Source organism: Daldinia childiae (genome assembly GCF_008694065.1).
Source record: "Daldinia childiae strain JS-1345 chromosome Unknown Scaffold20, whole genome shotgun sequence".
Lineage (NCBI taxonomy): Eukaryota > Fungi > Ascomycota > Sordariomycetes > Xylariales > Hypoxylaceae > Daldinia > Daldinia childiae.
Genome location: NW_022984661.1, coordinates 71832 through 89418, shown reverse-complemented (window position 1 = coordinate 89418; position 17587 = coordinate 71832). Strand labels below are relative to the sequence as shown.

The window sequence follows — 17587 nt, the reverse complement described above, 5'->3', positions numbered from 1 at the left end:
TGGTTCTCCCTTTCCCTCCTTTTTTCCCCTTTTCTTTCCTTTGCCTTTTCCTTTTCCCTCTTTCTTCTGGTCCTTCCGCTTTCTTTTCTTCTCCCCCTCCTCCTCGCCTTCTTTTTCCTTTTCCCTCCTTCTTCCCTCTTGGCCCCTTCCCTCTTTCCTCCCTTCCTTCCTCCTCTCCTCTTCCTTCTTCCTCCCCCTCCTTCCCTTCCTCCTCTCCTTCCTTTCCCTTCCTTTCCCTTTTTCCTTCCTTCTCCTCTTGGCCCCTTTTCCTCCCCCCGTTTTTTCCTCTTCCCTCCTTCTCGCCCTTCTTTCCCGGTTTCTTTTCTCCCTCGCTTCTTCCCTTCCCGCTTCTTCTCTTTTTTTTCCTCTTTTCTTTTCTCTCTCCGTTTTCCTTCTTTCCTTTTCGCTTTTTTCCCGTCTTCCCCTTCCCCTCTTCGTCCTCTTTCTTTCCTTCCCTTCTTCCCCTTGGTCTCTCTCCTTCTCTTCCCCTTCCTTTTTTCCTTCCCTCTTCTTTCTTTCTCCTTCTCTCTTTCTGTGTCCTCCTCTTCCCCCTCTTTCCTCTCCCTCTCCCCTCTCTCTTTCTCCCTTCTCCCTCCTCTTCCCTCCTTTTTCCCCTTTCTTCTTCTTCCTTTTTCTCCTTCTTTTCTCTTCTCCTCCCTCCCGTTCTCTCCTCTTTCTTTTTCCTTCCCCCTCTCTTTCCTCCTTTTCTTTCTCTCTCCCCCCCTTCTTCGGTCCTTCTCTCTCTCCTTCCTCCTTTTTCGCTTCTTCCTCCCTTTTTTTCCCTTTCTTTCTTTTTCTTTCCCCCTCTTCCCCCTTCCTTCCCTCTTCCTCTTTTTTCTTCTCCTCTGTCTTTCTTGCCCGTTTCCCCCCCTTCTCTCTCCCTCGTTCTCCTCCCTTTCTCCTTCTCCCCGCCTTCTCTCCTTTCTCTCCTCCCTCTTCNAAAAAAATTAATTAAATAATTATATATATATTAATAATAAATTTATAAATTATTAATAAATTTTTTAAATTTATTTATTCTTATTTAAAAATCTTAGAAATTAACCAAATATTAATATCTCCTATTATAATATATATTTATTAAAAATTTAAAAAAATTACGTATATAATAATTATAAATAAATTTATAATTATAAAAAAATTATATAATTTATATATAATAATTATTAAATAATAATAATATTAATTAAGAAAATATATTTTAAATTATATTAAATTATTTATAATAAAAAATAATTAATTTTATTTTATTATTAATAATATGGAATAATATAATTATTAATATTAAATTATTAAAAAAAAAGAAAAAAAAATATAATAATAAAAAGATATTATATTATATAAATAATTTATTAATATTTAAATAATATTTAAAATATTTATAAATTTTAAAATATATAATTATTATAAACCTTTTTTAAATTATAATAATATATTATAATTTTATTATTATTTTTAACATAAATTATAAAAAAATCTTTACTTTTATAAAAATAATATTATAAAGATATATATTATAAAATTTAACAGATTTACCAAAAAATTAAAAATTAATTTAAATAAATTAAATTTAATAAATAGGGTAAAATTTAATAATTAATAAGAAAAATTTTTAAAAAATATTTTTATTTACTTATTATTTTATAAATTTAATTAATTTTTAATTAATAAAATTATTACAAAATATTATTAAAAAATAATTATTTATATTTATTAATATATTAAAATATTTTATTTTAAATAATAAATAAATTTAAAATTTTTTAATTTTAATAAAATTAATTTAATTATATTAATATATAATAATATTTAAATTATTTTAAAGATTTTAATAAATAAAAATATTAATAATTTTATTTTTAAAAAAATGTTAAAAAGGGAATTTAAAAAAGATTTAAAAAAAAAAAAATTTTAAAATAATTAAAAATAAATTTAAAAATATATATAATTAATTATTATATATTATATAACCTTAAAATTATAATTAAAGTTTATTTAAAACCTTTAATTTACAATTAAAATTTATTTAAAACTTTTAACTTATAATTAAAATTTATTTAAAACTTTTATATTATAATTAAAATTTATTTAAAACCTTTATATTATAATTAAAGTTTATTTAAAGTCTTTAATTTATAATTAAAAATTTTTATAATTATATTATTATAATTAAAATTTTTTTAAAAATTAGTTATTAATTATTAACCTTTTATATATCTATTAAATATATTTAAATATATAATAAAAAAATAAAGATTTAAATATATAAAAACATTTTTTAATAAATTATATAATATAAAAATAAATTAAATTAAATATATAAATAAATAAATAAATATTAAAATATAAATAATTATAATAAATTAATAAAATATAAAAAATTATAATAAATTAATATATAAATATATATTAAAATATAAAAAATTAATATATTAAAAAATATTAAAATATAAATAATTATAATAAATTATAACAAATTAATATATAAATATATATTAAAATATAAAAAATTAATATATAAATAAATATTAAAATATAAATAATTATAATAAATTAGTAAAATATAAGGAATTATAATAAATTAATGTGTAAATATATATTATAATAAAAATATAACATAATTATATAATTATATAAATTATAAAATATTATTATAAAGAAAATATATATATTAAAAAAAATATATTTAAATTATATAGGATTTTTAATAAAATTATATATATAAGGTAAATCTTAATTAAATTCCAAATTTTACCCGTTTTTTTAATCAATGCGCAATATTTCCTTAAGGGTGCTATGTCGAATTTGTGTAGACAGCACTAATACCTACTATCATACTCTTAGTATTGACAAGGAATCGTATGACTCACGCAATATGGTATGTTGCTTCTACACTTCTAAACTACATTAATATTCTTCTTTAAAGTGCTAGTTCTCTGCAAGTGCCCGTGATGCCACAGCATGCAAACATATATGCCGGATTATTAGGAGGGAATTCAGGTGCGGGTTATTGTTTCAACTATGATTGCATGAGCGCACGAATCCGCTAGACTCGGCTATGGTAATGACTTTCCAACACTAAATTAGATCATGTCGTGTACTCGGCTACGAGCTAAATATCGTTCTCGCTGGAGGCTATGTGTTTGCTAATAGGCTTCGTCTTCTCTTCGCCTGAACATATCACAGTATCAACGTACGAGAATATAATACTAGTTAGTAATGGTTTGTTCTTCTATTTTAGACAACATTTAGATAGATCTTAGAAATGTACTCATCTAGTCGCTAGCGGTATACTGGGCGATATAGAGGATGCCAGTCTTCTAGCGATCTAGTCTAGATATCTAAGTAAATAACCAAAGACGCCCCCTTTACCGCACTACTTTAGGGGTTGCCCCCCCAGACAACCTTCTTGCCATGCATTATGTAAGTGTTTAAACTAGTCATCCTTTACTTTTGGCTGGTAAGGCGACGCTCCGTGTTAGCACGGGAGTTGACAAAGTCGGGATTATTCAAAGTCAGTTCAACACCTCCCGAGAGAATGTGGTCAACTGCTTCAACACCTTGCATGAAACTGGTTTGAAAAATCAGTACACGATAGTGGGCTTGGGATATACCGGTAGACTCACCTGTGATCTTGGTTGCCAACCTCGTACTTCCAGGCTCCAAAACGACCTCTGGAAAGAATATCCTTTCTTTGGAGGTACGGAAGAGCTTCTGCTAAGACGCCGTTGCGCTCTAAACTGGGGGTGGGGTACCCGTGGTCGAAGCGACGCACGTACGTACTAACAATCTCATCTTCTGGCTCTAATAGATTAGTGTTAATGAGCCCCTGAATAGAATCCTCCAGTAACGTCTCATGTTTGACGGGCTTGTATGAAGACTCAGAGACTTCAAGCATGATAGACCAGTAAGGCCCAGACTGTGCATCTGACGACACAGGTTTCTTCCCGTTGGCGAGCTGCTTTGTTGGAAGCTTAACATCCTTGCCCGGCTGATTGAAGGGAGAGTAATTGGAGAAAATGGTGGCACGGTAGAATGGGCAATTATCCTCAACAAAATACAACTATTTTGATGTCTCGTAGTTAGTTGCTATGATGCTTGAGGGAGTAAGAGGTTACACAAGACGCACCCAGCATTTGTCACCAATACGTGAAGGACGTTCACCACGGATTCCGATACCAATTACGTTGGTAGAGGAATAGAAGAGCGGCTTGAGAGTCTGCTGAAGTTTTACATCGCCCAAAGACTCGGCAAGATGATCAACAGCCATGGTAGAGACGAGCGAGCTGTACTTGACTACCGTGCCTATGATCCTTAATGCATTAGCGACTTGTTTTCAATGCAATCCTGAGCAGGGCAATAATCTGACCATCTTTTAAGTAAACCTTCTTTGCGTCAGCATCTACTTTAGTCACAGTACCGTGTGCACCGAATCGTGTGTTCTTCTTGTTGAGAGTCTTTGCTACTGCAATCCAAATCCCACCTGTGCCGCCGTTGGCTGGGAAGCGAAATGTAGCATTCGGGCCCCAACTTCCAGCTACCTTGTTGAGAACAACATTGCGGGTGAGTAGTTTCACATTAGGAGCCGCGACACGTTCCCCAACCCATGTTGCGTTCATCTAAGCAAAAAAGACAAGCACGATTAGCAGAAAGTCTAATGGTTTACCAGCATATATGTATACCTTAGTGGTAGGCACGGCCCAAACTTTGAAGTTGTATGGGCGCACTTAAATATCCCAAGTTAGTTAACCCTTCATCAAATATCGGTGGTGAGAGATTTGTAGTTTAGAACCACAACTTAGCCCCACGACACTGGGTAACTATAATAAGGAATTCCAGCATATACTAAAATGTGTGAAACAACCACATGCTGCAACTTACTAAAGATTTCGTTTAGACGATTCCCTATATTCCTAATATTCCACTCATCAAAGTTCTTGGGCTTGTCGGAGGGGGACCGAACACGGGATTCGAGGGCAGCATCGATAAGGTCTTCTAGACACCTTACTTTCTCCTCCTTATCTAAAACGGCGATATTGTTCTGGAATGGGTATGGTACCCATCCGCCTCGGAAGCGGACATAACTGACCCTCTATAATTCAAGCTTAATATTCAGAAATTGATCTATTTGGCGAACCTTGGTTCGGCGCGTGGCCAGTCTACCCCTAAGCGGATATGGGATAGGTAACTCGTCATGTCTTGGGAGAAATAAGGGTCAATGAGTTGGGGTACTGACCTGGTGGGTATACCAATCAGACTCTTTGGGTAGAGCTTCATCAATGCAGTCGTCGAAGTACTTGTAATGCGAGAAGATAACGTGACCACCGACATCGAACAACTACATCGGAGGTCACTTCATGAGCTTTTTATCAATCAATGGCGGAAATAATAAGCACTCACGAATCCTTCAGGTGTTACGTCCGTAGATGCGAGACCACCTGGGGTCTCATTGGAATCAACAATCAGCCACGATACCTGATTCTATAGCCAACTCGTTAGGATAGATTTGTGCGATATGATGGTATAAGTGAGTTTACGGTTTGCTGAAGACGCTTCGCAGCACCTAAACCAGTAGGGCCTGCGCCGATGACTAGAACGTCGACATCACTTGTAATAGTTCATTAGCATAATACAGTTATTACACGTAGGTAAGAGTTGATATGGCTTCATACATCTCTTTACTCGCCATGATTGATAACTATGGAAGGGTAGATGATCTGATGATGGATCGATAGTATTTTGGTATCGATTATTTCTAATTCAAGCCTAACTGACGAGGTAGGAGGTAAAGAGGTAGTTGACTGAAGCTCCCTAATAGAAGATTATTTTCTTTTCGAGGAAAGAGGAAGAGATTTTGACTTATTTAACAAAGGGAAAAGCTGAAGGAGTCGTATAGATAAATGTGTCGAACAAGGTCAGGATATCAAAATTATGTCTTACCATTCACCCTCCATTACGTACGTGGACATACCTGTCGCCGGTAAATAACCCCCCTTAATTCCTATTTGACCACCTAAAGAAGGACCCCTGGACTTGCCCTAGGTGAAGATCCTTGGAGCTGATAGGATAGTATAGCTACCTACTAAGGGATTTTGGTGAAGCACGCAAAAAGAGAACTAAATGCTCCAATATACGATGCCCCCTCCTAATGCACGTCACCCCACCCTCCCCTCAACTCCCCCGTGTTAGTCCTGCCAAGAGATGATTCCCATCAACTACGTGAAATCGATCTATCTTATTAATGTTTGGTGTTTATCAATTTGTCTCCTCTTATTTAACCACATGTTAACCACCGTTTTCTTGTTGCCTATCATGATATGATCATTATGTTAATTGATAGCCTACAGATGTCATTTGGTGTATGTTAGTTACTATTTCATAGGTACCTACCTGTCATACATATTGAATCGAGATAGATCGTCTAAGATCTACGTGATCTTCTCACCGCCTCCCCACGACCACGATCTGAGGGGGTATCCTTGTTGTCTGCGTTTACAATTTATCTTGCTGCATCAAGACGAGATTCCTTTGGATCGCCTAGTGCAACTATGGCATGCAGTATTATTACCAATATCATTTTATCTATGGAATCTCAGATGTCCTTATACTACTTATCATCAGTGGCTAAAAATTACGACGATACTTTTTAACGCTGCGGCTACCCTTGTATCATCGATGAAGCTATTATTGACCTTAGGTACTTACTTTAAAATAGGTATCGACCTACCTATTTAGGACCGCATCTTTACTTCTAACAACTTTATATTATCTTTACCATTCTCAGTTTATGGTAACTCAATTTCTCTATATTAGTACCTACATGTAGATACTGAGGAATAGTGATGGATAGTATAGTGTGTTGTAGAGGTTTTTGGGACCCCACTTCTACTTGGCCAAATCTTATATGTATATGCCCTTAGGCCCTGTTTGGGGTGTAAAAAGATGTTCTATTAGGAAAGATTCTAATGACTCCACTTATACTTGGTCAAATCTTATATATGCCCTCAGGGCATCGTACCTTCCAACAGCCCTTAGGCTATCCGTACCTTAACCTAGTGCCTTTTGCAGGGTGATTATTACCAGTATCACGTGACGGTAATTGAAAAAGGGTAAAATACCTACATACCTCCTAGGTAATGACTGTACCAACTTTTAAAGTTGGTACGATATATTACTCGTCTAACCTAACCATATTCAGCCATGTTGAGTGACAGACTGTTTAACTAGGTTACTTCATTGGATCAAATAATTTTGCATCTTGCGTTACTTGTTCTTCACCGGACGAAATTTACAATCATGTCCCCTTCGGCAGTCGATCATCCTTCCGACGACGCCGCGCGGGAAGCTGCCGCTAAACTAGCCCTTAGTGAAGATTTGCTCAAACGCGCCGAGTTATTGCAGTCTGAGCTTCAAAGTTTTTCGGATCACCTCACAGAAGTATACAGCGATTACTTCCAACATATGCCAACGTATGTGCATACATCATTTACCAGCGAGCTCCGGGCCGAGGTTGAGAGCTTAGAGAGGGCCTTTCGTGATGTTAAATCATCGGATCCCCTAGCCTCACATCGGGCACAATCTACCAATCTTCCGTTCCTCGAACCCGTCTGGGATACCGCGAAAAGATCTCGAGATGTGGTGAGGCTGCGGTGCGCTGTATCTACTGGTCCATTTAAGAAACCTATTTTGGCTCCTGGAACACGTATTGTTCGAACTCAAGGAGAATCACAGCCTTTCCGGTCAGGCAGTTTTATCATTGATGTAATCGCAGATGGCGGCCATTCGTGGTATAAAGTTTCGTCAATGACTAATAAAAGATTACTGTTTGATCTAGCAAAGGAAGCAATATTCTGTGGAGATAGCGACGATGACGAGGATAGTGATATTGGTGTAGTTCAGGACTACACGGATATCCCGCTCGTGAAGCTAGCTAGGAATCTAGCTGACACAGCCAAGGGACATCGCATTCAAACGAAGAATCCAAGGACTTTCCTCATTCTACCACGCATAATGAAAGGCGAAAATCCTGAAGTTGATAAAGTCATAGAGGCTTGTCGGCAACTAGGTGTCAATACACTCTGTAGCGATGCCTTACCGCCAGCTCCACCTATCTCAGGTAGTCTCCTTCATGTAATGGCCCCGAGCCCAAAAGCCAATTTTACGGAAGTCTTGAATATTGATACTTCCCTCCTCGTTGCTCTCGCGTCTGACTTTTCTCATACCAAAGTCACTAAACAACCGTGGTTTAGTCATTCACACAATGATCATGCTGATTTAGAAAGCGAGCAGTCGATGCTTTCATTGGTATATCCTATGATAGGTAATCATAAGCTCGTGTGCACACGGGAAGCAGCCGAAACCTTCTTCCATATTGTTAACACGTTAGCGACCGAGTCTGAAAAGACACGCGCCTATTTGATACTTGGCCCTGACGCCGAGAAATCTCAAGTACAGCGAGCCAATGAGTTGCAGTCGCTGTCGATTCACGAAGTGCCACCGAATTTGCAATTTCCCATTGATATCGTCGACATGAATGAGAATGACTGCCAGGCCCGCTTCAGTGAATTAATAAAGAAGAAGCTTGATAGCGTGTTAAATCCTGGAAGATCCGTCTTTTCCTACGGCTGGGCAAGTGGCCTGACCACGCTGACCTGCAACTCGGTTTTTATTAAGCAACTAGAGAAAGACCTTGAACAGCTTCCCACTCTTGGGGACCTACCCTGGCCATCAATATGGGCTTTCTCTACATCGAGGCCGTTTGTCGGCGTTCCCAAGGATATTCGGAAACGCGTGCGGAAGCATATCGGGGACTGTAGCGTGGCTTGCACCTGTGGGATTGTTGAGCTCTACGGTCACCAGAGTAACGTTACGATATTATAGTGTCTAGGTAAATATCGGTAGGAATATGTCAACATTATGTTGTCTTCATCGTGGGTCTTAACTTGCGGAAAAAGTCATACCATGGCTCGGTACCTGCTAGCACGACAGTGCTTGAGCTATTCCAGTTTGACAGGTATCCTCGGTTACTCGGGATCTTCTCTCGGTAGCTACCCAGCGTGACATGAGTTACCACCTTTTCTATTTCAAGGTGTGTTTTTTTTTTTTCGTTTTCATCCTTTTGCTAAGTCAAGATATTACGTTGATCAGTTAGAATCTGATTTCGTAAAATCTACTTAGCTGAAATTATCAACTTTCTCTTTTCCAAAGGTTTCGGTGCGCAATCGCAGCCAGCATCACCATTAAAGGAAGTCTGTCTTAATAAATGACGTAATATTGCATTCGTATCTATTCCTAAACGACGAGTCTAGAGTAGGATGTGTGCTTGGACCTGGAGATCGGGAGAATAATTAATCTACGGATCCATCCCCGGCATGTCGTCTCCCGGCTCAATTAGCACACTCATGTCGTCTACCGTTGACCCCCAGAGTTTTTCCTTCGCTCAATTGGAACGTGCGTGGGTACGAGTTGGAGTTATCCAAGCTACTTTGCAGCATCAATGCATCATTGATGCGGGGAACGGAAGGAGACGAGCTGCTACGCTACCCCACAGCTTTGGGGGAGCTTGAAGCTATAAAAGCTAACATGGTAAAGGTTGAAAGCTGTTATGTGAGTCTCTAAAGCGTCTTGAAGTCTTTCAGGAATTAAATATGGCACTTCTATTAGGGTCAGCCATATGGCTTATGAGCTCGGGGGTTTTAGCTGTCGGGCACATATTTCCAGACTGCGGAAACGGACCCCTAGCTTCCAATGATGTTTGTAATAAGGAACTCTCCGTTGGAGAACGAGCAAAAGCTCTGGTTGCGGCCCTCAAAACTGAGGAGAAGTATAATCTATTAGTGAGCACATCACCTGGAGTCGAGAGACTGGGACTGCCCAGCTATGAATGGTGGCGTACGTATTACTCCCTTCAATATGAGTTATTATTATGAAAGTACTTACTAATAGTATCCTAGAGGAGGCTCTTCATGGAGTGGCGTCTTCGCCAGGAGTCAAATTCTCAGATTCCGGTGACTTTTCCTATGCAACATCCTTCCCGCAGCCAATTCTCATGGGCGCTGCATTCGATGATGAACTTATCGAAGCCGTCGCAACTGTCGTCAGTACTGAAGCTCGGGCATTCAATAACTTCAATCGATCAGGATTGGACTACTGGGTATGGTCACTTTCACAGCTTGTTACCCCTTCACCCCTATTTTAACGTACTAACCAACCCGTTTCACCAATTCCAAGCGTATAAGTCGAGGGAGTGAAATTCGTTGCTAATGGTACTTTCTTATGTCTTTCTAAACACAAAATGCTAACTTATAGGCTACAGACTCCGAATATCAATCCATACCGTGACCCTCGGTGGGGGCGTGGCCAAGAAACCCCTGGGGAGGATCCCTATCATCTGAGCTCTTACGTGACAGCCCTAATAAAAGGACTCCAAGGCGGAGAGGACCCTGACACCCTCAAAGTTATTGCAACTTGCAAGGTACGTCCTCATGCATTAAAATATCTCAAATGGGTTGTAAGAATGATACTAACTTAGGCTATGTAATAGCACTTCTCCGCATATGACATTGAAGATTGGCTAGGGAATGAGCGTTATGAATTTGACGCAATTGTCACTCCCCAAGAGTTAGCCGAGTATTATATGCCCCCATTTGAGGCTTGTACTCGTGCAAATGTCGGTTCTATCATGTGCTCGTATAATGCTCTGAATGGCGTTCCAACTTGTTCGAGTTCGTATATTCTCCAAGACATTCTTAGGGATCACTGGAACTGGACACGCGACTATCAATATGTCGTCTCGGACTGCGATGCTCTTCAAAATGTTTACAAGCCTCATAATTGGCGGGATACTCGTGAGGCATCTGCTGCCAGCTCCCTCTTAGCGGGGACTGATCTTAATTGCGGCACTTATTATCAAATACATTTACCCACAGCTTACGAACAAGGTCTTATTAATGATACTGTTCTCGACCAATCTATTACGCGACTATACGCGTCGCTTATCAAACTAGGCTACTTCGATCCGGAAGACTCTAATGAATACCGTTCTCTTGGCTTCTCTGATGTGTTTACCCCCGACGCTGAGAACCTTGCTCGGGAGGCTGCAGAAAAGGGTATCGTGCTAATCAAGAATGATGGCACCCTTCCACTCCAAATATCTACTGAGAGTAATCTGACCGCTGTTTTTATTGGAGACTGGGCGAATGCGACGACCGACATGCAAGGCAATTATCAAGGTATTGCTAAGTATCTACACTCGCCATACTACGCAGCTAGCCAAGCCCCAAATATCAATGCTGTATACGCAGGCATCCCAGGTGACCCGACAACTGATGGCTACCCGCGAGCTCTAGAGGCTGCAGCAGATGCAGATATCATCATCTATACAGATGGACCAACGACAGCGAGCGAGGCAGAGAGTAAAGACCGCACACTGATCCGCTGGTCCGGCGAGAAGATCGATATTATGACGCAACTAGCCAGTCTAGGCAAACCATTTGTCCTCGTGCAAATGGGTGGCCAGCGCGACGATTCACCCTTCATCAACCACCCCAACGTCTCCGCCATTCTCTGGGGCGGCTACCCAGGTCAATCCGGCGGCGATGCTATCTTAAACGTGTTAACAGGAAAAGTTGCCCCCGCCGGCCGGTTGCCCGTAACGCAGTACCCAGCGCATTATGTCAACGACGTACCCATGACAGACATGAACCTTCGTCCCAACCCAGAGACTGGTAATCCCGGCCGTACATACATGTGGTACGATAAGGCAACCGTACCATTCGGCTTTGGGCTTCACTACACCAACTTCAGCGCCTTTATAACCGCACCCGAAAACGAAAACGATGTGTGGGCCATCACAGACCTAACAAGCGCCTTCGCCACCACAGCGCACAAAGACCAGGCCCCATTCCAGACCATTCCAGTAACGGTTTCCAACACCGGCGCCACAACATCCGACTTCGTCGTTCTAGGCTTCATTGCCGGTACGCACGGGCCCGAGCCGTACCCTATCAAGCGCCTTGTCGCGTATAAGCGGCTGCACGACATCGCGGCTGGCGAGCAGCAGACGGCGAACCTGACGCTGACGCTCGGAAGCCTGGCACGCCGCGACGAGGCTGGAAACTTGGTGTTGTATCCTGGGGAGTATAGCTTACTGGTTGATGTGCCGACACAGACGGCTTGGAATTTTACGCTGGAGGGTGAGCCAGTTGTGTTAGATGAGTGGCCGCAGGACACGGGGAGGTGAGATGTATGGATGCGATGGATGTGAGAGGTATGGTAGAACTGGATGGGTCATTTTGATAATACAGATTATAATTAAGAATGGTATGTCACGAAGAAATCGTCTAAGACGTGATTCATAGGCAGTGATATTGATACCCTTTCTCTTATGTTAAGTATTGATTTGAGCATCCACGTCGGCGCCTATGCAAATCAGTATCTTCACGATATTCTCGCACCAGAAATCCACTGCCACTGCAATAGAAGGATCCTGTTTATATCTGCAACGCCGTCAATCAACATAGCAATATATGGGACCCCGGGAATTGATTGAACACCCGGGTGGTGAAATCCATCTTTTAACTTCATTGATAGATTATTAGCATTTACCAGCATATAATACCTATGTATTATTAAAGTATCGCAGTAAACTTATCCATATATAGCAGCCGTAATATATTGCTAAGATATGGCAATGCGTACCGCAAGAGAGCCTTTAACTGTTTGGAGCACTATAAGATCATGATCATATGTTATATCCTCGATAGTGGTTTCGTATAGTTTCGACCTAGGCAAGACGTGGAACGCTAAAGCAGCCGTCATGAGGAAAAGTTCGCAATATGCTAAACTATAAGGTGGCAATTAGGATTCAAGTATTTATATAATCTTGGATGTTGAGGACGTAGACATACTAAATTCCAAGACATGACCGAGTACCTTTTCCAAAAGAAATCAACATCTTCTCCAAGGCGTAGTTCGGTTGCCCGTCCACGAGCCAGCGTTCAGGGATGAACTCGTCGGGATTCGGAAATAGTTCTTCGTTACTATGGTTAATAACTGAAGTCATACCAATAGGTGTACCCCTGGGAATGACCCATTGAACACTGCCGTCTCTACTATTGTAGACCAAATCTTCGGTTCGCGCGATTCGAGCTGACCTGTGCGAAACGCCAGGTGTCAGACGTAACGCTTCGTGGATCACCGCCCATAGGTACGGACGCTGCTCCAAGTCGATCCATTTGAGATTGAACGGGTCAACACCCCGCAAGGCGTCCATCAAGCACGCATAAAGCTCCGGTTGTGCGAGGAGGTAATACGTGATATATGTGAGTGTTGCCTGTAAACTCGATTAGTTGAATAGCAGATGAATACTAGGAGAGCAACTGACCGCCGTAGTCTCCGTTCCAGCTAATAAAAGATTAAACCCTTCCCCAGACAGGCGGTACATGCTCTTTTCGTGCTCCGGTAGTATATCCGATTCCATCAGGTCCGCAAACACCCTACCATTTTCAGGATTGTCGATAGCTGCCTTGACGTATTTAGGGATGATCACATTCATCCATTCCAACATCTTCCTTACATTTTCGCCCATGAAGTTTCCTATTAAAGGAGAAAACCGGGCAAGTGTTCTAACAGGGGTGTTGTATCTTATTAGGTATGCGCTTTTGAAGAAATACTTGACCCATGTTGCTAAGTTGGGTTCCCAGCCGTCTTGGTCGACGAAGCCCATGGGCTCGCCAAAGGCGTACTGAGATATGACTAAAACATGCTGGAGTTAATATAATCTTTTTAACCATTTGTAGGATATGTATGTCTACAGTGATATGCGCTACCCCTAATCAGGAACCTCATTGATGCCATGGCATTAGGAGAAAAGGGGTAATGAGAGGCCAAATGTGATACATACTATCGGCTGTGAAGCAGTTATATGCCTCCTTAACATCAAATGGACCCTTATTCGCGAAGCGCAACATCTTATCTATTACCCGCTGCGTAAAATCACGTACTTCTCCTTCAAGTTTTAACACTTGCTGTCGCGAGAAAAACCTTGCAAATGGAGCCTTTCGGATTCGGTGCAACTCATGCGGAACAGTGGAAAAGCCAGTAACAGACACGGGGCCGGCTGCGCCAGTATTGAGTTGATGTTGCCACTTATCCCTGATGCGGTTTCCGCCGGCGTAGATCTCGTCTGAGAAATACGGATCATTGCAGTGAAGCTCATCGGGATTTATTCTGACAATTGGGCCTGCTTTTTATGAGCTTCGTCTTTGGTTCGCATGAATACCTGATACATGAAAACGGAAGCTTACCGTACTTCTCATGCATCTGACGAATTCTTCTGCCATACCTTCCCACTAGCCACCAGTCGAAGTAGGCCTCGTAAAAATAGCTCATTGCAGCAACTTTAGGACCAGGGAAATGGTAGAGGGGATGTAGCGGTGATATATTATATACAACAACGGCCGCATAGTACGAGATCCATAGGCCAACCAGTACGGGGATATTTAACCACGATAAGATCTCCTTAACATGGTCCATCGTGAGGCTCACGTTCGAATTCATATTGACTACCGCACACTACGCCGATGAATTTTATAACAATAAATTGAGGGGAAAACGAAAAATATTATTCACCTTTCCAGACCCATGCCATCCATTATGTCTAGCTTACTTGTGATACTTACTAAGTAAGACGAGGGGTTCACTTAAACCCAATCAAAGCTTCGGGATACGTAAGATGTGGTTCATATCCTCTACCTTCATGGCCTAGGATAAAGCCCACTATAATGCGTAATATAGCGTAGCAATAAATTTAAGACGATAAATCAATGTCCAATCAAATATCATCACATAGGGATTTCGATGCGCATCTCAGAAAAGGAAAAGGGGGGAAAGTAAACATATGTGCACCTTATTCAACATTTCTTCTCCTACTCTGAGTAACTACATAATAATGCAATGGTATAGTTTTAGTGAGAGTTAACTACCTAATATACTCGGAATTTATGACGTTGGAACATAGGTGCTTATATAAATGATATAATTAAATGAATGTACTGGTTTGGCTAGGCCAGGCATAATGGTCAGGTGTGTAGTCAAACTTGTTTAATGAAGTTCTTCCTTCTTCAAGCTCTCATCAAATCCTTGTTGAATTTCTATCACAGTATTAAGGTGCCTGCGATTGAGAGGGGCGCCATTGAACCTTGCCAATGTCCTCGCAGTATTGACGACGTTAGCGATCTCCCTTCCGTTCAGCTTGGCAGTCACCAGGGAATCGACTTCTCCTTGGATATCTATCTCCTTGGCGTCCGCTGGCACCGCCATAAGGCAATGCGACCAGATACGTCTGCGCACGTCAATCTCTGGTGGCGTATAGCTGAGGGAGAGGTGGATTCTGGATTTCATTGCAATGTCGAATGAGCTCACACGGTTCGTAGTCAGGAAGACGACGCCACCGAAATATTCGAGTTCCCTGAGGAATACTGTAGCGCCGATATTAGATATAACTATGTCAAAGAGATTTAGATGAAAAAAAAAATAACTCACCAGCAACTAACGTGTTGCGTTCGGCATTTCCGGTGTCTTTCCTGGATTCTAGGAACACGTCGGCCTCGTCAATAAGTACCACAGCTTGCCAGATCGTTGCGTATTGCAATACTTTCTTGAGTTGTTTCTCAAAGGTGGCAGACCCATAGATTGCACTAGTGTAAGTTAGAAGAGAAGCCCAGAACGAATAGAGTAAGATTTACTTTGATCCCTTGTTCAACTCCCCTACTGAAGTCGACACAAGCGCTTTTCTACTTCCTTCAGCAGCTGTCTCGGCCGTGAGGGTTTTTCCTGATCCAGGCGTCCCGTGAAGCAAGATAACAAGGCCTTTTCCTTTTTGCTGCATCGAGTCGCGAGGACTCTTAGAATATGCGTGAGATGATATCAGAGCTCTAAGCAGATGCTTCTCTTTGTCGGGAAGCACTAAGGAGTCCCACGCATTCGCATCCCATTGGACATCACGGATAAAGTCAACGAAGAACCGACACCACTGTTTGCGCCCAAGCGAGTAGCCCAGGGTGTATGGTGGGCAGTATACCGGCTCTGGAACCATCTTCTTGACCTGAGGCTTACCTAGAGGATGTTCCTCGCCATATGTCTTCCGATCTAAGATAACCCTTCCCGTTTCAGTATATGGTAGCCATACGCCGCGAAAGTTACATCGAGAAGGATCGTAGTACTCGAAAGGAGGCGTCTTGAGCCATTCAGCAGCGCCATCTGTAAGCATGTAACTATTAGTATGTGTACTATTCTGGAATCTGAAAATTTTCCTATTGTCGGAGAGGGCAAAGGGATGTCTCTTCGTACGTACCGTAAGCCACAGTAGAGAGGTTCTTCAGAGACAAGTATTTCTCTCCACGTACCCTAAGGCGGTGTTCAAGGCTATCGCCCTCATTAACAAACCTGCGTGGGAAGATCTCTAGTTCCGTAATGGGGGCCGGGTTTCCTGCCGGGAATGCAGCTCTCTGATTCAAAGCCGTAACATATAATATTTGGCCTGCTACCACGCCATCATCGTCTGTGCAGGTGCAATGAATTTCGAGGTACGGACCGGTATCCTTACTATCTTCGTACGCCGTCTTCTTACACACTAAGAGCCAAGGATGGCCGCTTTCTTCGGTGTATAGGATATCCCCAGGGCGATATATAAACCACGCATTGTCGTAAGCGATTTGCTGTTTCTGGATCATCTTGAGGGCACGGTCACGATCCGGCTTAACCTCGTGTTCCATGAATTCAAAAAGGAGATCCAAATGTTCCCGTGCAATTGCATCAGTTGTAGACCTGCGGTATTCCTCTAGCTCGTCCCAGTAATGGGCGAGCATCTCGAACGGGCCATGGAGCTCCACGGAAGAGGTGAAGTCCGACGCAACAGCGATGTATGACTTGATCACGTCACGGAAGGCTTTCTGGATATATGGGGAGTTGATATGCAATGTAGTCTTGCTAGGTTTGTGCTCCTCATATTTCCTTCGGATAACTAAAGCATAAGCGCTATCTTCATCGTGGGAGTTGTTCCTATCAAAGGGGTCCGGGGCAGGCTCCGTATTCTTCTGGCCGTGCTTGATAGTCTCATGGTAGGCCTTGAACTCGCACTTTTCGCCGATGGTTATGTTTATGGACATGCTGTTTGTCTTGGTATTTTCTACGTCAACATGATCAGAAGTCATATTGTAGAAAGTGAGTAGCAGCAGTGTTAAGAGCTTGCAAGAATATGTTATTGAGAAGATATATGTAGAATCTGGGGTTTATTTGATGAGATTTTCGAGTAGCACGATCGATTAGGATGAACAGTCGTCCGTTGAAGGTAGGTATTTATATTCAACCCTCTGGCTACCTAATCTTGCCGAATGCCGCGCATACCTCTGCAGCACACTGTGACAAAGGTTACACTCATGGCAATATGACTCGCTAGGTTTCTATCCGTGTAGGGTAACGATAAGCAGGCCGCATCACATTATGAGTAAGTGTATATGAGTTTTAGAATCCGTATTCGCCAGCCTACTGCCTCTTAGCTGCCTTAGATAGCATAATGTTGAAGCTG

General features: G+C 41.3%; 4 protein-coding genes across 6 annotated transcripts; 2 read left to right on the top strand and 2 right to left on the bottom strand.

Annotated features, from left to right (window-relative positions):
* Nucleotides 1–3447: 3447 nt before the first annotated feature.
* GL218_09441 (uncharacterized protein) lies at nucleotides 3448–5689 on the bottom strand (the record flags this gene model as incomplete). Of its 2 annotated transcripts, none has more annotated exons than XM_033586276.1 (10): nucleotides 3448–3571; nucleotides 3627–4063; nucleotides 4130–4305; nucleotides 4370–4619; nucleotides 4683–4726; nucleotides 4882–5092; nucleotides 5237–5338; nucleotides 5401–5481; nucleotides 5538–5607; nucleotides 5673–5689. In XM_033586276.1, the coding sequence occupies 10 exons, from the start codon at nucleotides 5687–5689 to the stop codon at nucleotides 3448–3450; spliced, it is 1512 nt and encodes a 503-aa protein (XP_033437717.1). The 2 variants fall into 2 exon arrangements, with proteins under 2 accessions (XP_033437717.1, XP_033437718.1); XM_033586275.1 differs by having other exon boundaries at nucleotides 5401–5475.
* Nucleotides 5690–7296: 1607 nt separating this feature from the next.
* GL218_09440 (uncharacterized protein) lies at nucleotides 7297–8880 on the top strand (the record flags this gene model as incomplete). The annotated part of the gene is made up of 1 exon (XM_033586274.1): nucleotides 7297–8880. The coding sequence occupies one exon, from the start codon at nucleotides 7297–7299 to the stop codon at nucleotides 8878–8880; it is 1584 nt and encodes a 527-aa protein (XP_033437719.1).
* A 767-nt stretch (nucleotides 8881–9647) lies between these two features.
* On the top strand, nucleotides 9648–12241 carry GL218_09439 (putative exo-1,4-beta-xylosidase bxlB; the record flags this gene model as incomplete). Of its 2 annotated transcripts, XM_033586273.1 has the most annotated exons (4): nucleotides 9648–9891; nucleotides 9954–10153; nucleotides 10316–10474; nucleotides 10544–12241. In XM_033586273.1, 4 exons carry the CDS (start codon nucleotides 9648–9650, stop codon nucleotides 12239–12241), a joined length of 2301 nt encoding a protein of 766 aa, XP_033437714.1. The 2 variants fall into 2 exon arrangements, with proteins under 2 accessions (XP_033437714.1, XP_033437713.1); XM_033586272.1 differs by lacking the exons at nucleotides 9648–9891; nucleotides 9954–10153; nucleotides 10316–10474 and having other exon boundaries at nucleotides 10637–12241.
* Nucleotides 12242–12678: 437 nt separating this feature from the next.
* Nucleotides 12679–17168, bottom strand: GL218_09438 (Trichodiene oxygenase; the record flags this gene model as incomplete). The annotated part of the gene is made up of 9 exons (XM_033586271.1): nucleotides 12679–12844; nucleotides 12909–13333; nucleotides 13385–13755; nucleotides 13904–14242; nucleotides 14307–14574; nucleotides 15226–15479; nucleotides 15544–15698; nucleotides 15747–16260; nucleotides 16355–17168. 9 exons carry the CDS (start codon nucleotides 17166–17168, stop codon nucleotides 12679–12681), a joined length of 3306 nt encoding a protein of 1101 aa, XP_033437712.1.
* Nucleotides 17169–17587: the final 419 nt, after the last annotated feature.